This window comes from Tupaia chinensis, unplaced genomic scaffold (assembly GCF_000334495.1).
Source record: "Tupaia chinensis unplaced genomic scaffold, TupChi_1.0 Scaffold000074_1, whole genome shotgun sequence".
Lineage (NCBI taxonomy): Eukaryota > Metazoa > Chordata > Mammalia > Scandentia > Tupaiidae > Tupaia > Tupaia belangeri.
This window is the reverse complement of record NW_006159534.1, coordinates 585,526-609,066: the sequence shown is the minus strand read 5'-3', so window position 1 is coordinate 609,066 and position 23,541 is coordinate 585,526. Positions and strand designations below refer to the sequence as shown.

The 23,541-nt window shown below is 38.2% G+C and overlaps 2 protein-coding genes across 2 annotated transcripts in view; one reads left to right on the top strand and one right to left on the bottom strand.

The window, feature by feature from the left end:
- The window catches only part of RALGPS2 (Ral GEF with PH domain and SH3 binding motif 2), a gene marked incomplete at its 3' end in the record, with an annotated part of 209,674 nt that overhangs the window by 29,108 nt on the left and 157,025 nt on the right, over positions 1-23,541 (bottom strand). The window contains exons 9-11 of the mRNA XM_014583897.2: positions 6,252-6,389; positions 4,869-4,959; positions 994-1,061 (exon numbers count right to left, since the gene is read on the bottom strand). Of these exons, the coding sequence (XP_014439383.2) occupies positions 994-1,061; positions 4,869-4,959; positions 6,252-6,389 (297 nt within the window). The remainder of the gene's footprint in view (positions 1-993; positions 1,062-4,868; positions 4,960-6,251; positions 6,390-23,541) is intronic.
- The window catches only part of ANGPTL1 (angiopoietin like 1), a 23,871-nt gene continuing 16,127 nt past the window's right edge, over positions 15,798-23,541 (top strand). The window contains exons 1-2 of the mRNA XM_006142295.2: positions 15,798-16,202; positions 22,382-23,230. Coding sequence (XP_006142357.1) covers positions 22,408-23,230 — 823 coding nt within the window. The 5' untranslated portion in view covers positions 15,798-16,202; positions 22,382-22,407. The remainder of the gene's footprint in view (positions 16,203-22,381; positions 23,231-23,541) is intronic.

Sequence of the window (23,541 nt, the reverse complement as noted above, 5' to 3'; positions counted from 1 at the left end):
ACTGCTCCTTTATTCCCAGCTTCAGTTTCTTTTTTGCTAAAGAACAGGTACGGGTAGGTCAAGCTTTCACATTGGAAATTAAATCTACATCGACATTGTTCAAACTTTTATGGAAATAAAAATAGAATTCAAGAGTACATAGATATGCGAAAATTTAAAAAATCACATGTGAAAGATATAGACTGAAATAGTTTTCTCTGCTTGGAATTTTCCTTCCCCTAGATCTTATCGTGGCTTCTTCTCTCACTTTTCCACATGGGATAAGATGGGCTTGTAACTATTTGGCTGTCAGGAAAGGCATGATGTGTATTTCTATGCAAAAATGTGTCATGACTTTTCTGATGACCCAATATTTTCAGAGCATAGAAGCTGAGTGCAAAGATCTGTACTGGGAATTTTTAAAAAATGGTAATACAATAATTTCTTAAAATAATAGTTAATTCTAAATTTTATTTTTTGATGATTTATGATTATTTAATACATCTACCATAATGCAACAAATAAAATGAGGGGGCTATATTTTTTCTACTTTTAGTACTTGACTCAGAATGAAATAAACTTTAAAAAAATTAAGTCATTAATACTGACTTCCATTATTTTTCAGATTAGCAGAACTTTCCACTTAAGATCACAGACACTTCTAGTATAATCAACTCTCACTGCTTAGGATAGCACATTCTTCATTAAAAAAAAAAGACTATTCATAATCATTTATCTACTATTTTCTATCTGCTGTATCTATCTTCCTTGATTAGATAGCATATTTATTTGTGTATTACTGATAAACTATAAGCAACTTTTTAATTAAAACACAAAAAAACTCAGTACACAGTTTTTAATTAAAACAAAAAAACTCAGGTCAGATTTTAATACTAAAAATGAGTTTTGCATGCAGTATACAATATGCTAAGTATTTATTTACTTTGGAGTAAATCCTTTCTTACTAGGTTTACTGATTTATTATTTGGCAAGGAGAGAAAACTATGCACTGACCTACTAAATCTTCCCTGGAAGCAGCAGAACGTGGAGTGCTTGTTCCTGGTTCTATCTTTAATGAAAGTCTGAATTGTAGAAAAGACACAACACATAAAGTGATTAACATTTGACAGTAATATTAAAGTCATATATTTTTCTCATAAAAAAGCTAAAAACACTTCTACAAAATAATCTGGGACATTCATATATTTTCAAGAGCAATTTTTTTTTTTTTGAGAGATTTTTGCTATAGGGCACATGCACTCACCAGAGACAAAACAAGAAATCACCCCCTCTGAGGGGATGGCAACACTGCAATCCCTTCTCCTCCATTCTCCTCTCAGGATTATGGGCACGTGTGCATATATGCCCAGCGTGAGTTTCAAGCCGCCAGGTCCATGATCAGCCTTGAACCATGATCAGCCACGTGGGAGTCCAACGCCTTAACTACTATGCCACTTGCTGGCTCCTGAAGAGCTATCTTTTTCTAAGACTGTTATTTCCTAAGTCTTATATTCCTTCATACAAAACTGATCTTATGGCTATTCTAAAAAATACTAGGGAAGGGATAAACATTAATAAGTTGTATCTAACCTAATGTTGACCATTATACAATTCAACATGTTTAAAGATATTTGAGGAAATGACTAAAAGGTGATATAACTTGAGCTTATATTGATACCTGACACTTAAAATTCAGGGCTTTTCATATTTATTATGAAATACGTTACAAAAATTCTAGAATCTTTGCTGGATGGGGCTATTGGTTTGACTTTCACACTAAAAATTTCAAACACACTTTTAAACTATCCACCAAACCAACTAATACAATTTACAAAAAGAAAAATTCTATACAAATTAAAAGACTGTTTGCGAAATTCCTAGTAAATTCCTATCCTAAGAAAAAGTTTATTAGTTGGCACTTTAGTTTCATCCAGGAACTTAGTTTTGAGTTCCACAGCAAGAGAGATTAGAATTCCTATCAGTGGAAGATGTTTCTAGAAACAGGATACTGAAGTAGTTGTGAAACATGCTTTACATACTACACAATGCCAAATATTACTAAGAATTTGTCTGAAAATTAATTAAGACTATTTAGCATCTATTAATTGGAATTTTTTTTTTTGAAAGATTTTCACTGTAGGGCGCGTGCGCTCGCCAGACAGACAGAGACATAGAGGCAGAAAGTGAGAACTCACCCCCCAGGGGGGATGGTCACGCCGCAATCCCTTCTCCTCCATTCTCCTCTCGGGATCTTGGGCATGCACGCACACGCGCCCGGCGTGAATTTTAAGCCACCGGGTCCGGGACACGAACCGTGGTCGACTACGTGGGAGTCCAGCGACATAGCCATTACGCTAACTGCTGGTTCCCTATTAATTGGAATTTTTGATGAAACTATATAAGGGCACATTCATAACGATAAACCTATCGTAAGTTCTTTGTTATTTCTTTGGCTACCTAGTAGGGATTAACTATGATTATATTCTAATTATCTGACATATTGAATAGATATATGATTAATCAGAACCCTGTTTTTTTTTTTTTTTTTTTTTTTTTTTTACAGAAGAATTTAATGATTTAGGCTAGAGACTATGTTGCATTCACTCATTTGACAAATAATTATTGAACACCTGTTTGTGCTGGGCACTGTGCTCAGCCCTGGAATTTAAGAGACTATCCCTGCCCTTTGAAGCTCATAGACCAGTAGGTGAAACACAAAGACGTAAGCAAAATAACTATAGTTTCCTATCACAGCATCAACAGAAAGGAAAAGCAAGGAACACAAGGGAGCATATGGGGTGAACCACACTGTGTGGGTAGCAGCTGACACGTGGCAGCAGTATGAAAGAAAAGCTACTTCTCCATGCTCCCTTATGACAGCCAACATCCAATGACTTGACGTTCTCCTCAAAACAGTTTCCCTCTCTATTCTTTTGGTCCTTCTATGCCTGGAATGCTCTTCCTTTCCTTACCCTTCCTGTGGGGCTAACTGCTACTTTTCTATTAAGATTCAGCCTCAGTCTCTTCCTCCTTTTTCTCCTTTCTCTTCCCAGTTAAATCTGGGTTAAGTCTCTCTTTATCTTGCTTCCATGGATCCTGGGCATTTCTCTATGACAGTACAGTTTGAGGAATGTCTCTGTGGATGCGTCTTACATTAGGCTGAGCTTCTTGAAGGCAACAACAGTATCGTGTTTATTTTTCTGATCCCAGTAACTAGTGCAGTAGTGGCCTACAGCAAAAGCTTAACAAACACTTGCTAAGTAAGTTTATTATGAAGGCTGTTCTCCTTCTAGCTACAGATGAAAATACAAATATAATAACATTAGTTTTCCTAAAAAAAAAAAAAAAGAAGATATCTTATAATATGCCAGTTTACAGATGGTTAGAACTACATCATGGCTTCAGTGGCTAAGTTTATTTCTCAATAAAATAAAAATAAGCCTCAGTCAATAGTATATTATACTTTTACTATAGCCAGTAAACATTTACCATCTTTTATAACTGTACAAAATTCTTAGATATCACTTCTTAAAGTTAATAAACTTTAATTTTGTTTAAATCCCATAAATGAGTCATAAAATTTTTAATGACTCCTTACTCATTCTGAGTCTAAGATAACTTCTGTAACTTACTAGACAATGCATAAGATGTAAGTTCTTTGTCAGTGGGCCTGGCCCTGTGGTCTTGTGGGTAAGGGAGCTGGGATGCCATGTGGCTGCCCACAGTTTGAATCCTAGCCTCCGTGGCCTGAAAAACTTGCTTGCCTACCTAGAAATTCTGGGATGGAGAAATGAAGAAAAAAAGACTTCAGTGTGGTAATGTCCCACTTGGGGGTGTTTACTCCGTCTTTTTTTTCCTCTCTGGAGAGTGCATGTACTCTCTGGCAGTTAAAATAACTAAACTTTCACTATGACTAACTTATAAATTAAACTTAATCATAGGTATGTACAATAGATCTTCAAAATGTTCTTAGAAAATGCATATTATAAAAAAAACCCACAAATTCATTTTGGCTCAAAAAGTTTGGTTTGGTTTAAAATGAATATGTACTTTGGGCTGGCTTTGTGGCACAGTGATAATGAAGCTGGGTCCCACATGGTGACCACAGTTCGAATCTCAGGCCAAGTTGGCCTAAAACATTCATAGGAGTGCCCAAGATCTGATGGCTGGAGGACTGGCAGAGTGGGACTGTGTCGTGACCAGACCCTGTGGAGGGTGCTGCTCTCTCTAAGTGCGCACATGTGCACACTATCATGAATAAAGGAAAAACATTTTTTTTAAGAAGGAGTAATTTTTCTATTTTATAGATGATTTCATTGTTTTCTCTGTTTATTAAAAGGTAAATTCCAAAGACTAGATGCTAGGAAGAAGGAAGAAACTTCAGTTAGAACTATCAAACATCAACTCACTGAGAAATATAAAATATATTTTTGGGGATCAGCCTGGGCCTGGTGGTTTCATGAGATGGCTATCACATGGCCAACTGCATGCTTCATGTCCTGGACCCAGTGGCTGGAGAAACTCGCTGGGCATGTATGTGTGTGTTCCCAAAATCCCAAGAGAAATGGAGGATTGTGGTGTGACCACTCCCTATGGGGGTGCTTTCCCTCTCTCTGATGAGTGCATGAACCTCTTGACAAAATTAAAAAATAAAAATTAAAGCTTTTAATGAAAATTATTCAATGAAAGAACAGATGAAGTGTTTCCATACTGGCCCAAACATGTCAAGTGATTAAGAAGAAATACATAAAGTACCTTTTCTGTTTTAAGTGTACCATTGGACTGGACATTTGCATGACACAAGGTAAGTTCTGATGTTTAAATACACAGGGATGGAAGGAGGAGGGCAGGTCAAAATTATACAAACTACTTTTAAAGATCCAACCTACTTGTAATTATCGTCTTCCACAAACTTCTGTAGTTCTTCTATATACTGAACCGAGTTCAGGTATTTTTGTACATGAGGCAACATGGGAATATCTAGGTAAAAGGTGACAAATAATTATCTAACGAATCACATCTTTCCCTGAACTCTACTAACGTTAAGCTAAGAAAAATAATTTAAAGGTAAATTCAGGCCATGTGGTACCCAAATTTAAATTAACTCTAGGAAGAACATTATTGAGGTAAATTTTATTTAAGGTAAAATAGAAGGTTATTTAGAAAATTACAGTTGTTTGCTGTCTGTGTAGATATTTAAAAAAATTCCAGTTACAAAGTCTCACCTATGTGAAGTTTTCTAGAATAAAATCAGGGACTGTATAGTGACTTACATTCAAACTTCAGTTAAACCCAAAATATGCAGGCATTTTCTTCCTTCCTTCCTTCCTTCCTTCCTTCCTTCCTTCCCTCCTTCCTTTCTTTCAAAGAAATCTGGCCTTCACTTATAAATGTGGTTTCTCTCCCTCCTCAGTTACACATTTCATACAAGATTAATTTAACATGACAATATGGTATATATTAAAACAAATTGAGGAAAGGAAAGAATAAAGAGATTATTTTAACCTTCAGTAAGATTCTAATCTCACACAGATTTTTAGAAAGTTTCTAATGGTTTTCCTAAAAGTGTTGAAACACATAAGTGAAAGCCTTAAGACAAACTTTACTTGAAAAAAATCAGGTAACATAAATGCACTGCTTCACCACAGAGACAACAAACTTTATTCCCTATGAAACTGAAAGCGTCCGAACGGTTTAACTCCCCCCACTCCCTGCTTTTTAATCTCTTGGGCTTCTTTATGATCTCTTTCTATACATGCCATTCCATACAATACTCCTTGAACAAAAACTGGTTATTCATTCAGTATGTGACTCAAGAAAGCTAGGCAATTGTCAATAGGATCAAGGGTCTCAGCTACTTTCCTAACAGAAAAATTGAAGCACTATTTTTGTAATAAGCAGAGATCATATGAAATAAAGCTAACAGAAATAATTTTGTATACAATGAAGGGGTAAACCATTGTGAGGTGATAATATTAAATACTTACTGCTCTTACGTTTAGTATGCAAAGTAGCCTTGAAAGAGCAGAAGGCAAAAGATAAAAATGAAAATTTTAAATACTTAAATTCCTTAAAAGATCTTAAACACAATGGTAAACAGCAAATGGTAAAATAATTAAAAAAAAAAACCCCAAAAACCCACTGCTTTCCTGTACGTTAGAAAGGAAGTAAAAGCCTGACGCTCCCCGCTGTGAGGAGAGTGGTCATCGGCGTGTGTAAATGCAGTAGTGGAATCATGGCATGCCAATGGCTTACCATCGCCCAGTACTTACCATATTCACAGGACTGCTGTAAATCAGAAATTATTCGAAGGATGTTATTCATTAAATTTGATCTTTGCTCATTTTCTAGAATGCTGCCAGTTGAAGGGTATGCTGAATCGATGTATGTTAAATCTGACAAATAGATACCTGAAACAAAATTAGACACTGAGTGTTTTCCTACTTGTAGTTTGTAAGAGTGTGGCAAAATAAAGGGGAAAAAAGGCTTGTTTATACATATATTACAATATGAACTGTATTCAGAGTACACTGTTACACGTACACTTAAGTCTTGCCATAACATGATAGGTCAGAATTGCAAATAATACATTTCTCTGTAAATGTCTTTTTATTTTTTAAAGAGATTTTTGCTATAGGGTGTGAATGCTCACTGGAGAGACAGAGAGATAGAAAGCAAGAAAATCACCCTCCAGGGGAGACAGCCATGCTGCAATCCCTTCTCCTCTCAGGATTTCGGGCACGTAAGCAGAAGTGCTCAGTGTTGAGCTTTACGCTGCTGGATCTAGGACTCGAACTGTGGCTGACTGTGTGGTAGTCCAGTGACATAACCATTACACCATCTGCTGGTCCCTGTCAATGTCTTTTTATGATACTGTTTTCAAGTACTGTCTGAAGCTGAGTCAAATTCTAACTCATGCATGGACTAGCACAGATGGGACTTAAGGAGCCGAGTTCTTGAACTAGCTTCGCCTCTGACTACTTGTACAGCGGAGTTATTTTAGTCTCTGAACCTTAGTTTTGTTTCCTTCTTTAAGACAGGGTCTCACTATTTTGTGATCTCCCTGTATCAACCTCTGAGAAGCTGGAAACGCAAGCGTGCATCACCATGTCCGGCCTTCCTGGTGGGCTGGGAAGAGAGCCCAGGCCTCCCACGTAGCCAGGGGTTCTATCATTGTATGCCCACTGTGGCTTTACATTTACACAACCAGCTCCTATATCCCAGGTTGTATCATATCCTGAAGAAGGTAATGTAGCAGCCAGTGCCTGGCATGGGGGAGTGGTTTAATGTTGGTTTTAAATCCCCTTTCTTTGAGTTGATATCTACTATCACTTTAGTATTAACTACTGCACTTCGAAAATTGTCCTAACCTGGTAGAAATGTCTTATGTTTTAAAGATCAACTAATGGATTTCTGAAACGATTCTCATGACTACAAATTGATGGTAACTTTTAACATCCCTCAGCGTTCTCTATATCCAAAATAACACAATCCCCCAAATAACTTGTTTGTTCAAGTCCTAAACACAGAAGGTCACTCATTTAAAAATACTTCCTGAAAGTTCACCGCATACATGTAAAATCTGTAAGACAACTCCAGTTCGAGAGGGAAAAAAAATACACTTTCCTATTTTGACCTTATTACTCCACATTTGTGAACTCTCAGGGTAAATGTAACCAAAATGACATGCCCACTATTTTGTTCTTCCTCGTGTCATTTTATTCTACCTTGGATTCATCTCTGCCCATTTGAATCTTATATCTTATATATACAATTCGGTGTACAATGTTCTCTAGTTTTCTCACAGATTCTGAGAAAGGAATTTAGAAACTGTCTAGTTTAACTTTTTTTTTTTTTTTTGAGAAGCTTTTGCTATAGGGCATGTGCGATCGCCAGACAGACAGACAGATAGAGAGAGAAAGAAAGACAGAAAGCGAGAAATCACCACCCCAGGGAGGATGGCCATGCCACAATCCCTTCTCCTCCATTCTCCTCTTGGGATTCTGGGCATGCACGCATGCACCCGGCGTGAGTTTTAAGCCACTGGGTCTGGGACTTGAACCGCGGTCGACTACATGGGAGTCCAGCGATATAGCCATTATGTCAACTGCTGGTCCTTTAACCTCTTCTTCTGATAAACAAAGAACCTGAAGTCTACAGATTTTAAAAGACGTGCCTAATGCCTGCGACCTCTTAGAGTCAGATCTCAGCTTTGACTTGCAGTCTACAGTTCTTTTTAAATTAGTTTGAAAAAAACTCATATAGCTATACCATTCACTTAATGACTTTTATGACTTCACAATTTTAATTTCTGCATATTTATATTTTATCTGTTCAAGACTATAAACTCATTTTAGTTGTTCTAGCATGCACTCTAAGAAATAGAAAATCCTGTGCAATGTTTTGAAAACAAGGTGCTTAAAACAACATAAATAGTTGAGATGGTAATACTCTTATTCATCCCATTATCACTTTCCAGGTCCAGCAGATGGGAGTAGCGGTTACGTTACTGGACTCCTACATGGTTAAACCATGGTTCAAGTCCCAGACCTGGTGGCTTAAAAAATCATGCTGAGTGTGTGTGTGCCCAAAATCTTAGGAGGAGAATGGAGAAGAAGGAATTGTGGCGTGAACACCCCGCAGGGGAAGGAGTGATTTCTCACCTTCCCTCACTGTCTGCTGTTTCTCTCTCTGGCAAATGCAGACACTCTAAGGTAAAAACCCCTTCAAAACAAAACAAAAAGCAAAAAGCAAAACAAAGCAAGTCTTCTTTAAGCCACCTGTAACAAATGCTTCCCCCCCTCCTTTAGAGAACTTAAATCCCCTGCCCCTAAGACTCCACGTTGAATCTATAGCCCTTTCTGATTCCTCCAATCACAGAGGAAGAAAAATCCTTCTCTTTTTGCAGAATCTAAGCTGTGGTTTTGAATGTTACAGCTACTGCCTCCTTCCCCTGAGCCCATACTCCCATTTATTAATGCATGAAAACAAAGCCACAGCAACCTTCTCTTACATCGGGTCCCCTCGAGATTGGACCCTGTCGCTTTCCCTTCAGTGAACACCATACAGAAACACAAAAATGTACATTCATGCCATTTTTCATTGTAGTACTTTTAACGTAATATCTGATACACATATCATAGCAGGGAAAACTGTGATCGACTTTAAAATGGGCAGCAAAGGTTATTAGGTATCCTGTACCCTTTCGGCCCTTTTGAGGTATTTTATAACTTCTATTCAAGTTGTCAAAACCTGGTAGTAATACAGATTCTTGTCCATAAAATGCCAATAAACTATGTCCAGTGGCACATAACGGATTACTGCCCTGTGGTTGTTGACTAATTTTACAACCATTTGTAAAGTTATCTATTCCTGACTGCCTATATGTGTGCTACTTTGAATTCTCCCTTGAAGTGGTATAATATATTCTCAATTCCCTTATAAGGGAACTTGAAATTTATAAATTTAGCCATTAAAATCTTGAGCATGTATCCATTTTGTATTTGTATCAGAGTCATGACTTCATCTTTTCAAAAATGATCCCCTAACACATACAGTATCTGTTATCAAACGATATAACAAACATTTGTGAAATGCCAGTCAACTTGAGAACTACAACATCCCTAAGGAGAGCAAGAAGGCTCCTCAAGAAAATAGACGGTGAAAGTGTAACACAGAAAAGCTTTCAGTGCCGGGAAAAGCCGTTCCCTGCTGATGGAATCAGGGAAGGCTTCAGGGAAGAAGTCAGATTTGATCTGGGTACTAAGGGGCCAATTCTTGCCGCTCTTCTGCCTTATCACTAAATCCAGATGACGCTACTCACTCCCTTTAACGGTGCTGCCCAAAAGGATAGCCACTTGCCACATGTGACTACTAAGTAGTTTAAATGCTTCTATTCTGGGTTGAGATGTGCTTAAGTATAAAACAGGCCTCAGATTATGAAGAGTTAGTATGAAAATATAAAACATTTCATTATTTTTATATTGTGACTATTTAGAATATACTGGGGTACATGAAGTATGTGGCTTTAAATAAAGAACATTATCATCAATGTTATGAATGTGTACCATCATTCCCTGCTTCCACTCCCCTTTGCTTCAGAAGTATCCATTACTCTGAATTTTAAGATCATTCCCTTTTTTTGCCCCTCTGAAGACGTATGCCCATATCTCTGTACTTTATATTATTCACTTTGGAGCTTTGAAAAAATCGTATTTTGGGGAACCAGCAGTTAGCGTAATGGCTATGTCGCTGGACTCCCACATAGTTGACTGCGGTTCGTGTCCCGGACCCGGTGGCTTAAAACTCACGCTGGGTGCGTGTGCACCTAAGATCCCGAGAGGAGAATGGAGGAGAAGGGACTGCAGCATGACCATCCCCTCTGATGGGTGATTTCTTGCTTTCTGTCTCTATGTCTCTCTCTGTCTGTCTGGCGAGCGCACACGCCCTATAGTGAAAATCCCTCCCAAAAAAAAAACAAAAAACAAAAAAAATCTTAGAGGCCCAAAGCATTACAGCAAGGGCTTTTCCTATGTCTACTTCATATTAGTTTTGAGTCCCGGACCTGGTGCCTTGCCTTCTCACTTCCTCTCTCTCTCTTGCTCTTGCTCTTTGTGTGTGTGTGTGTCTGGTCAAATTACAATAAATGAATGAATTAATAAAATTAAATAAATAATTCTTAAAAAAAAAAATTTCAGACCCAGCCTAGGTGACATAGTCCAGTAAAGGATAATAGTGTTGGAAGCCACATGGCTCACCATGGTTTGGATTTCCTAGGTGGCTTGAGAACAGTAAATGCGAATGGGTGCCCAAGATCCTGAGGAGCTGGAAGGCTGAAGAAAGGGGACTGTGGCACGATAGGATCTTGTTAAGGTTATTTTCTCTTTACCCAAACAAATAAAATCACATTTTATGTATAGGGGACTTTAAAAAGTTTGTCGGGAAATGTAATTAAAATAAAAATATACTAAACTTTTCTGAGCAGAAGCTCCATCAAGGTCAAGATACTTTTATAAGCCATGATATCAGTCATTTAGTCCATCTGTAGAAACTTGAAGGTCCTGGGAATTTAATCATGTCAATACAATCTTTTTTAACATTATTAACTAAAGACAAATGAGCGCCCGTTAAAGATTACTTTAAGATTAGGAAACAAGAAAGTCAGGAGGAGCCTAATCAGGATTGTAAGGTGGATGCCTAATGATTTCTTACTGAAACTCACAAGACATTTTTATTGAGTGAGAGGAATGAGCAGGAACACAGTTCATGGTGGAGAAGGACTCTCCGGTGAAGACTTTCTGGGTATTTTTCCATTAAAGCTAACTTTCTCAAAATGCTCTCATAGTAAGCAGATGTTATTGTTTTCTTAGCCCTCCAGAGAGTCGACAAGCAATTTGAGCATCCCCAAAACTTGCCAGGACTTTTGTTCTTGACCGGTCTGCTTTTGCTTTGACTGGACCACGTCCACCTCTCAGGAGCCATTGTTTTAGCTGTGCTTTGCCTTTAGGATCATACTGGCAAAGCCACGTGTCATCTCTTATTACAGTTTCTTGAGGAAATGCTTCAGGGTCATGATCTCATTTGTTTAAAATCTCTAATGATGGGGCTGGCAGGCGTCAGAGTGGCTAAGGTGCTGGACTCCCACAATGGCTGACCATGGTTCAAGTCCCAGACCTGGCAGCTTGCTTTCTCACTTTCCTTCTCCTTCTCTCCCTCTCTCCGTCTGTCCATCTCTCTCTCTCTCTTTCTCTCTGTTAAAATTAAAAGGAAAAAATAAAAAGATGATGATGAATAAAATTAAATACAATAATTGTTCAAAAAAAATCTCTACAGAAAGATCTGCTCATGTTCTCTAGTTGGTCTAGGTGCAACAGTTTTGGCACCCACTGAACAAAAAGTTTGCTCAACTTTAATTTTTCAGTCTGAATTGTGTAAGCTGATCCAGCTGAGATATCTATGGTAATGGTTAATTGTCAGTCCTCTTCAATTAGGGAAAAAGAAGATTATATTTTTTTCCTTGAAAACTGATGTGGATGGTCTGCCACTGTGGGCATTTATCTTCAACATCATCTTGTTTCTTCTTAAAAATGCTGATATTTTTAGGGCCTTGGCCCTGTAAACTTTTCATAAAGTATCGAAGATTTCACTACTCTTCCACCTAACAACACTCATCATAAATGTGATGTCTGTTCTTCCTTCAATTTTAGCAGAATTCATGTTGCTTTCATAGAGCTTCTTACCAAACTCATGTGTTATCCTCCTTAGTGCCTCAAACTAGGTCTTGATTAGACATGTAACAAGTTAGTATGGGTTTGTTTTGGTAAAAAAAAAAACCCTTGAAAATCATGTATAGTTTTTTCATAATACACGTTTCATCAACTTTTTGGAGATCCCTTGTATCTATGATTAAATTATGTAACAATATTTGTAAAGAGAGAAAAGTGGTTGGTACACACCAAGCATTTTATAGGCATTTGCTAAATAAATAAAAAATGTCTATGAATGCTTTGTCTCACTATTTTGTTCCAAAGACTTACCACAGGCTGTTAAATGCAATTGTAATTCCTTAAGTTGAGAATAACCTAATACGACTATATTACAAGTGGTTTATTTACTTTATTTGGTAAGGCTTTTGAATAGTTCCTCTTCATTCCATGTTGGTATAAGAATTCTTCTACATTTCTTCCAACACACAATTACAGAATTTCTCCAGGAATACACACACATGTGCACACACGCTGTGGGGCAGAACGGGTTCTAAAGTATATTAACAGTTGACTGTACAGGACAGTGCCATACTGATTTTCAAAGGGGTATCAATTCCCCCTCCCACTGACAATACACATGTTTCTTTTTTTTTAATCTGCCAGAGGGCACATCCATTCGCCAGAGATGACGAGAGGGAGAGAGGGAGAAAAAGTACAGCCCCATAGAATCCCTTCTCTATTTCAGGATTTTGGACATGCACGCACATGTGACTTGAACTGCAAGGTCACCTAATGTGGGATCCAGCCACCTTAACTCTTGGCCTGACAACATACAAGAGTCTACTGATCTCTATTTGTGCTACCACTTAATATTACCAATCTTAATTTTTGGCAATCATGTGAGTGTAAAATGGTATCTCTGTATGTTTTAATTTTCATTTATTAGTAATGAGGTTAAGCATTTATATTTCTATTTAATATATGTGGCCCATCCCCCCAGGTTGTCTTTTTCTTACTGATTTCTAATTTCTTAATATATTATGGATAATGACCTGTCAATTACATTTTTAACCAATCACTCTTCAGTCTTCTACAGTAATCTGAACCCCTAACAAGCTAAGGCACGGATGACCTTACTGTTGTAAATCTCTGAACATCTCAGTTGGTGTGCCTCTCTCACCTCCTCTCTATAGTTTAACCATTTCCTGCTAGTTTCTTAGTTTTTTTCCTAGCGTGAACTTCCCTAGTCCTCCCTAATTCTTTCTTTTCCTCATGTTTCCTGGGAGGGTGATATTCCTCATGGTCTGTTAACAATTTTCTTTCTACATGCACTTTCTCTGTAAAATCAGAGTTCTGTAGCTTTGGCTGCCCAACAGTACTGATGACTTTTCAAACCTCTCTATAGAACCAGTTCCTGACTTTTCTTTTTTTTTTTTTGGTGAGGTTTTTGCTATAGGGTGCGTACACTTGCCAGAAAGACAGAGACAGAGAGACAGAAAGCAAGAAATCACCCCCTAGGGGGGATGGCCACGCTGCAATCCCTTCTCCTCCATTCTCCTCTCAGGATCTTGGGCACACACACACATGCACCCAGTGTGAGTTTAAGCCCCTGGGTCCGGGACTCGAACAGTGGTCGACTATGTGGGAGTCCAGTGACATAGCCATTATGCTAACTGCTGGCCCCCTAGCTTTTATTTTAAATTTCATATGCCAAACTAACCATTATTTGTCCCTGAACACTTGGCATTCCAATTCCCTACCCTGATTAGTGATATCACTCATTGCTCATGTTAGAAAGTTCATAATTCCTCAAAGTAAAAAAAGCTTAAGAAGGACTTACTACCTCGTTTTCCCAAGTTAACTATCAGTGAGTACAACAAAATCACTGAATGGTCACGGAGTATTACATAGTAGAAAGCAGAGGCTGCAAGTCAGTATCCCACCTGCCTCAGTATTCATAAAACCAGGAAGTATTACAGGAAAAATCTAAATGACTCTTTTCCTGAAACATGGGAAGATCTGGCAACACTGGCTCATAATCCTTTGTGGCCACCACGAGGTATAGCTGAGAATGTGCAGCTCCTTTTAGGTTACCACAAAGATGCCCGTTTGTCCTAACCTTCATTCCTTGATTCTCTTACTTCTGGTTTATTTCACTTTTCTGTATTACCTGTTCCACTCTCACGAGCATCTGCCTGTACCAGACCTGTGAGTTTGCAACCCCTGTAATATCTACGTATGGCACATACATTCAAACAGACAGTTAATCCTGAGCAGGAGGTATAAAATAAATAAATAATAAAATAAATAAAAGGGATGTGGTTCAACAAACAGTTGACGATAGGGCCTGTTGGGCAGAAAAAACAGAGGCCAGCCACAGTGGTGCAGCATTAGGGCAACGCCCCGTGAGGTCCTGGGTTCACATCCGAAGGTCTCCTGGTGCATTCCGAGGTACCGGACTGTGATCCTGGCTGGCTGAGGCTAGGGGGGCAGGAAGACCTTGCTGGTGGAGGGAGAAGAAGAGGTGCTGTCTTTCATTCTTTTTCTTTCCCTCTTCCTCTCATGGAAGAAACACACAAACTTGACAGAGAAATAGCAAAAGCGAAGGCACTGAGGTACGTATAGGAAGTAGAAGCCCGCAACTTTTACCCAGAAGCAGCATTCGGCAACTACTTGTGTGGCAGATGCTCCGGCATTAGATTCAAATCCCAGCTCCACTACCTGGAATTTAAGTGCTAAGCCAAGTTACTTGAGATGCCTCAGTCTGTGCTTCCTCAGCTACTGAGTTACTTGATTAACATTTCTTAATTTAAAGAAATATAATAGCGTCGGTGGTATTCAACACTTATTAATTCCCTCTCTAGCACCCTATTTTCATAGAAGACACTAGACCAGAGAGAAGTAAAGTGATTTGTCTAAGTTCCCATAGTGAGAGTCAGAGCTCCCTGGCTTCCCACACAACTCAGGGTTATGTTTTTAAACCACAACACATTAATAACGAGAGTGACCTTATTCAGACTAGAGGGGTCATTTTCTAGACTCTGAAGATGTGACATTATGTAACAACAGCGTTTAAGATGAAAAAGTATTAACTTTCTAAAATAATCGTACTTATTATTTTTGGTAATTATATATAAAAACAGTTTTATTTTAAACATTACACAGCAAGATACACCATATTACTACATCAAGTTTCTTAGATGTTTAAAATAGTCTGAAATAGTGACTTACTAAGTCAAATGCTTCAAAATTCTTCTGGGCTATACAGAGTATTCTATTTAGGTAGCTACCTCCTCTCAAAGTCTAGTTCTTGTTCTTTGTAATAAAAACCAAACTCATCAGGCTGCAACTATTTCTGAGTGAAGTTGAGTACTATTTTTTTGGTATGCGACATAAAAAAAGATCTCTGGCCAGCAGACTGAAATGTTTGTTTTATAATTGCCCGCTGAACTATGATAGTTTGTTTCCAGATGGTGCCCTTCCTTCAACCTGCACACAATCTCCCCTTGTTCAGCCATTCAACCTCCTGCTGATCCCACCACCCCCACCCCTATTTAAGGCTACAGGGAGGAAATCCTAAGGAGGAGACTTTCCCCCCAGTCGCCAGCAATTTTTTGGTGACGTAATATGTGGGCTGCACTGGAGTCTACTGAGAAGGAGAGGGAATCACTGTTCAAGGGTACTGTATATACAGGCCGGGTCAGCTGCAGCTCGTTACTGCATTTCTCCATGTGGCAGACAGCGCAGGGCCACAGTGCTTTCTCTGCTGGACTGAAGACAGCCCACAGACCAGAACTTCACCACACTACTTAAAATTACATAGGTGGCTTGTCAAATTCAATTCATTAGTACTGTAAAAAGAGAAAGAAGTTCCTTATTATAGTTTGGCTTCAACGGTCCAAAACAAAAATGCAGTTGCCATTAAAGTCACAGATGAAAAAACTTCTGCACTGATTTTTAAAATCAAGAATAAGGACAGCAAGTTTCTGGATTTACCTTTTCAGCTGATACAAGAAGGTATTTTAATATTTCTCTTACTTTTATTTAAAGTACTGTGTCTATCAAAATGTGTTATTATTTTATATTCGTAGTAGAAATTTCAAAATCTCTTACTAAATAAAACTTTGGAATATACTATACAGTCTTTCCTCTGAAAAAGGTTTTGTTTTGTAACTTTTTGTAAAAAAAAAAAAAAAAAAAAAAAAAAAAAAAAAAAAAAAAAAAAAAAAAAAAAAAAAAAAAAACCCTGGTCATTACTTTATGATGGTTAATGCATTATTTGAGGTTCAATTTGTTGACAGTGTTTATGATTAAAGATTGATACATACATCTTAGTTTCTGAAAACAAGTGCTCTAGTGACACTAGAAAGAAATTTCAAGTAACAGATTAAATGTACAAAATGTATACAGTCCAGTGATTAGAAACAAAGGCATACAACTAAGAAAATAGTTATAAACATGATTAAAAAGTTTCTCTTTCCATTGCTACAGTATATATGCTGAAGATATAGATAAGCAGATTTCTCAAAATCTAGCTACAAAACAATGCTAAGAAGATATAAAAACTGAAAGACTTTGCAACAAAACCTCAACTACAGTTTAACTAAACATCCAGCAGAAATTCTTATAAAAACAATTTTAATGTATTTCTTTCTGTAATTCAAAATTTTAAATAGTTTTTCTAGGTTTGCATGTAATAGCAATTTAACTGCAGCAACAGAAACTAAAACAGGTATAACTGGATTGCTTAGAAAAACAAAGTTATTGATATACTAAATTACAAACAAACAAACAGAAAAACCAAAACATTATAGGTTAGGATTCAGGGAAAATTATGTAAATAGTAAACATTAACAATTAAAAGTAAGAACCTAGATGATGTATTAGTTAATTACAAGACTGAACGACCAAAAATATACAGTATTTTTAGACAGGAACAATTTTGGCAACCAGTCATAAGCGATTCATTCAATATTCTATTTAGAGGCTTTGTTTAATCTTATTATAAAAATTATTAAAATGATTACTAGTTACCAACAGAAGCATAATGAACACTGAAGACACATTTGCTATGACTGGAGAATCCTTTGGTCTTTTAAAAGCAAAAGGTATTAATGGTAAGGCTCTTCAAGGAATAATGGCTAAGCAAAGTTGTTTATTTTTTCACCTTTGTTTTCATGTCTTGAAGCATTCAAAACTAACTATTGGATCTCTGTTAAACATGTTTTAAAATAAATTCGAATAAAATTTCCAATCAACGAATGTGAAATACTGCTGTATCTTTTTTTATTGTTGCTTGCTATGGAGGTGCAGGACCTCATTAAGCCTCTGCTCTTACTGATGCCGTAGGCAAGCATTTAATCCAATGCCCAAATCACACAGATAGCTATTTATCCCTTTCTTAAATATATCCAGGGGATGAGATTGTTTTCAAGTCTCTTCCCAGAACACATTTCACAATCTAGGAATCCTTTTTCTAACATATCCTCAATGCTTCATAAATTTAACTTCATTGCCTCCTGCTGTTTTCAGTGCATGACACGGCCAGTTAAATGCTCTATGAGTTTACCATCTGAAGGAAAGTAAATCTTGACTTTTATTTCTTCTTTCTACTAGCTGGCAATGCAGCAACTAGGGAGAGAAATAGAACTAATAAAATTAGCCCAAAACATAGACTTTTTTCTTCTCCCACTTCTAAAAACAACCAAGCAAAGACATAGATTTAAACCCAAGTATACTGTAGCTAATTTATAACATTCTCTTGGGACCTAGGAAAATTTTAACATATACAAAAAGGTTTTATGAGGTAACACAGATTTATGGATCTTTCACTTTTAAAACTGAACATATGTGGGAAAATATTAAATACGAGAATGTTTTTAGAAAATGTAATAGTAAATGTATTTTAAAACTCATGACGTAGCTAGTCTACTACTTTAGAAATGTGGCTCCGTGGTCTGCATTAAGTGACAACGAAGTCATTACTTCTCTAAGGAGAAGGAAATCTGTATTTACTTCAAAAACAAGCTTTTAGTTGCCTCTCTTAAATACTAATTTGGGCCAGATTCTTTTATGGGAGCCAGTGATTTATCTTATGACTTAATCTTAAAGGAACCACAAAGAGCCAAGGCAGAATACCCAAAAGGAAGCTACTTGTTTTAATTTAGATCAGCATTTTGATGGTTTTTGTTCTTCAGCAACAACACTGATGCAAAGTCACACTAATAATCTTGGATAATGTGCTGTTAATTCTATAAAAATCTGTACCTGGTATTAATACAAGCTGCTTAATCAAAATATTTTTTTTATAAAATTCTACTTGTTAAGTTTTATGATATTTTTTTACATTTTCCTTGTCTTGATAGCTTATTGCATGGAATTATTTAGATAAAGTGAATTTTATGCTCTAAGAGTTTCCATTCTATTATTAAAATGAGTATACTGTAGCACTAAGTAAGTTAAATTTGTACAAGAAATAGTATACATTTACCTAGGAGGCAGATAGCTTACATTTTATTTTACTGTCTCCAGTTTTTTATTAAGTAACAATTTTTATTAAATAAACCATTATCTAAATTCCATGAATCTGGAAATATAACAAATCTTTTTTTAAAAAAGAATTAATTTTATTTATTCATTCATTTATTTTAATTTGACGAGAGAGAGAGAGAGAGAGAGAGAGAGAGAGAGAGAGAGAGAAGGAAAGTGAGAGAAGCCGCCAGGGCTAGGACTACCATGGTTGGCCATGTGGGAGTGTTTAGCACCTTCACCACCACCCGCTGGCCCCGCAATAAAAATCATTTATCAGTTTTTGGTATAGGTAACCTTTGAATAGTAAAAGCGTTGTGTTTGCTTTTCTTTTTAAATAATATAGATGACTTGGAAGGTCTAAATGTTCTGTTGTATCAGAGGTAAGGTAGGAAAACAAACAAACAAACAAAAGTGCTCATCCGTGTGTGCTTTGGGCTATTGGTCAGCAATAGCCTTGACGTGAAGGTGGAACAACATTATGCTCCTTCCCTACCTTGATTAAGCTAGTAGAAGGAAAACAATTCTCAGGCCAGTTTGGGGAGTGTGGTGGTTAAGGTGGCTGGATACCAAATGGCCAACTGAGTGGTCTGAGTACTGGACCTGGTGGCTTGAAAAATACACTGCATGTGTTGTGTGTCCAAGATCCCAAGAGGAGAACGGAGAAGGGATTGTGGCATGGCCATCTTCCCCAGGGGTGCTTTCTCACTTTCCCTCTCTCTTCCCAGTGAGCACAAGTGTCCTATAGCAAATCATTTAAAAAAATTCACACACACACACACACACAAACACATATATAATCCACACTTCATCCCATTTTTGCTTTATTTTCATTATCTAGTCTTATTTCTTTATTTGAGAGAGTTTTGCTATAGGGCGCATGAGCTGGCTGGAAAGATATAAAGTGAAAAATCATCCCCTGGGGGGATGGCCATGCCACAATCCCTCATCCATTCTCTTCTTGGGATTTTGAGCATGGACACACAGGCACCCAGCTTGAGTTTCAAGCCACTGGGTCCGGACTCAAACTGTAGTCAACCATGTGGGAGTCCAGAGCCTTAACCATTATGCCTTCTGTTCGTCCCTATCTATGCATTTTGAAGACACCACTCAATCAAAAATAAGGAGACATGGTTTTAGAAAGTGAAAGTATTCTTCATGATTAGAGCTTCTTTACAAATAAAGAAGAGTCTCTATTTTTTTCTTTCCTTTTTTTTTAAAGAGATTTTTGCTATAGCGCGCATAGGCTTGCTAGAGACAGAGAGACAAAAAGTGAGAAATCATCCCCAGAGGGGATGGCCACAATCTCTTCTCCACCATACTCTTCTTGGGATCTTGGGCATGCATGCACACAGGCCCTATGTTTTAAGCCGCCATGTCAGGACATGTGAGTTCAGTGACATAACCATTATGCCATCTGTTGGTCCCCTGTGTGTGTGTGTGTGTGTGTGTGTGTGTGTGTGTGTGTGTGTGTGTGTTTAAGGTTTTTGCCATAGGGCGCATGCACAGTGAGAGAGAAAATAAGAAATCACACTTGAGGATGGCCATGCCACAATCCCTTCTCCTCTGTTCTCCTCCTGGGATTCTGGGCATGCACACACACGCACCCAGGTGATTTTTAAGCTCCAAGTCCTGGACTTGAACCACGGTCAGCCGTGCGGCACCTCAACCACCTCGCCTCCCGGGCCACTACACCACCTCCCCTCCCCCCCCCCCGCCCCGTTAATATCAATCGTAGGCACAAATAACTTGGGACCAGACTTCTCAAATCAAAAAAGAAGTACTGGATAGAAAAGCTGTGTCTCAGGGTATCCACTGCCATCCTTCAAAAACAGCAGAAAGGGGGACCAGCAGATGGCTTAATGGTTATGTCACTGTACTCCCACGCAGTAGACTATGGTTCAAGTCCTGGACCTGGTGGCTCAAAACTCATGCCGGGAATGTGTGAATATGTGCCCAAAATCTCGAGAGGAGAATGGAAAGAAGGGATTGTGGCATGGCCATCTCTCCCTAGGGGGTGATTTCTCACTTTCCATCTCTTTGTCTGTCTGTCTCTGGTGAGCACATGCGCCCAACAGCAAAAAACTCCCTAAAAGACAAAATGAAATACAGCAGCAGATAGGAATCAACGTTTTTAAGAAAGGGATGGAGGGTCTTTACATAGCAGCTTGTCAGGGAACTTAATAGTATGCAACACACTTAACACATCTCCTCCTCGTTCTCCTCCTCCTCCACTTTTTGGAGGAAACTAAAAAGAAAAGATGATGTTTTGGCTCAGACTAGTTCTAGTGTTTCCTGAGAAGAAATGGTAGTATGAAGAATAAGTGTTTCTCAAGTGCCACAGTAAGAACAAAACTTCAATCACACATTTGAGCATGCCTGCTGCTGCTACAGATAACTTGCTGAGAGCTGGGTGACTTGAGTTCCAGACCTGGTTCTCCTATTAGTCTGGCCTTGGTTTTCAACATGAACATGGGTACACAAAGATTCTTGAACAAGATGGTCTCTCATGGCATGTTCCATTTCCAATAGTCACACTCAATTACAGACAGCTTTCTTGGTAATGGTTATGGAACATACTTCACTAAAATATAGTTCAAGAGAATCTCTGCTAGAAGAATGAGGCTGCTGAGTTACTTATATACTTGAAACATATATATGACAGCGGGTCAGGAAGCACCATGGTAGTGACCGAATGCATTCCACCATCCCTAATCCCGTTGCCAATCCCAAAGTTAGATGAGATGCTATGAAAACCAACACACGATGCTGGTTTTAGGTTTGTCTAAAATGTTTCTTTAATTTAGCAGGTAAAAAAAACCATGATATTGAGACCAGCAGATGATGTAATGGTTATGTCACTGGACTCCCACGTGGCTGACTGTGGTTCAAGTCCCAGACCTGGTGGCTTAAAACACATATGGGGGCGGGTATGCGTACGTGCCCAAAACCTCAAGAAAAGAAGGGAACGTGGTGTGTCCATCCCCCCCAGGGGTGATTTTTCACCTTCTGTCTCTCTGGCGAGTACATGTGTTCTATAACAAAAATCTCTCTTGGAAAAAAAAAAGACATATATTATAGAGGACTAGCTTAATTTACACTGCTTGGTATAAACCTAAAACATCAACTAGTAAAGTTACCTGGTAACTGTAATACTACTTAGGAAACAATATTTTAACTAATGCCTTAAAGCACTGTATGCCATCTTCATAGTGAGCTTTTTAAAGGTAAGAAATGTGTTTTATTAGGGTCTCAGAAGACCTAGTTATACTGTCAATGTGCCTTTGAACACAACAGGCACTGACCAAAATCTGCTCCATGAACTGGGGAACAAAAAGCATCCTAATGGAGAAATGTTCACATACTGAAATGATCACCTTGTGAGCTAAATAATATGATTGAATGTATTTTAAAAATGTAAAAAAAACATAATTAATGAAAAGAAAACACATCATAATAACGTGGTTCCTGGAAGAGTTAGTTCCTGTGTGTGTTTCTGAAATCTAATCTTTAAACAAACGCCAAAGCAGTATAGTTTACTACTGAATTTAGGAAATTATAAAAAAGTTAATCCTGGCCTCATTTATTAGGATCAATAACTACTGCTTTCTCTTAAAGTTACTGACTTTAGATTAATATGAGTTCTTTTTATTTTTGTTCTTCAAAAGACATCACTGTACAACCTCATTTCAAAATGAAGAGTTTCACCTGGACCCTAGGTGTGCTATTCTTCCTACTAACGGGTCCTCAACACTGCAGAGGGGGACAGTTCAAAATAAAAAACATAACACAGAGGAGATACCCTCGTGCCACAGAGGGTAAAGAGGAAGTGAAGAAATGTTCATACACATTCCTGGTACCCGAACAAAAAATAACAGGGCCAATCTGTGTCAACACCAAAGGGCAAGATGCAGGTACCATTAAAGACATGATCACCAGGATGGACCTCGAAAACCTGAAGGACGTGCTCTCTAGGCAGAAGCGGGAGATAGACGTCCTACAGTTGGTGGTGGACGTCGATGGGAACATTGTAAACGAGGTCAAGCTGCTGAGAAAAGAAAGCCGTAACATGAACTCCCGTGTTACTCAACTCTACATGCAACTACTACATGAGATTATCCGTAAGAGGGACAATTCACTTGAACTTTCCCAGTTGGAAAATAAAATCCTCAACATTACCACAGAAATGTTGAAGATGGCAACAAGGTACAGGGAACTAGAGGTGAAATACGCTTCCTTGACTGACCTTGTCAATAACCAGTCTGTGATGATCACTTTGTTGGAAGAACAGTGCTTGAGGATATTTTCCCGACAAGACACCCATGTGTCCCCTCCTCTTGTCCAGGTGGTGCCACAACATATTCCTAACAGTCACCAGTACACCCCTGGTCTGCTGGGAGGTAATGAGATACAGAGGGATCCAGGCTATCCACGAGATTTAATGCCGCCACCTGATCTGGCAACTGCTCCCACTAAAAGCCCTTTCAAAATACCACCAGTAACTTTCATCAATGAAGGTGAGTTCTCTCTTACTATTAAAACTGCAAGTATGGGGAACCAGCAGATGGTGTGATGGCTCTGTTGCTGGAATCCCACATAGTTGACCATAGTTCGAGTCCTAGACTTGGTGGCTTAAACTCATACCAGGTGTGCATGTGCGCCCAAGATCCCGAGAGGAGAATGGAGGAGAAGGGATTGCAGCATGGCCATCCCTCCTGGGGGATGATTTCTCACTTTCTGTCTCTCTTTCTCTGTCTTTCTAGTGAGCACATGTGCCCTATAGCAAAAACATCTCAAAAAAAAAAAAAAAAAAAGAGAGAAAAAAATA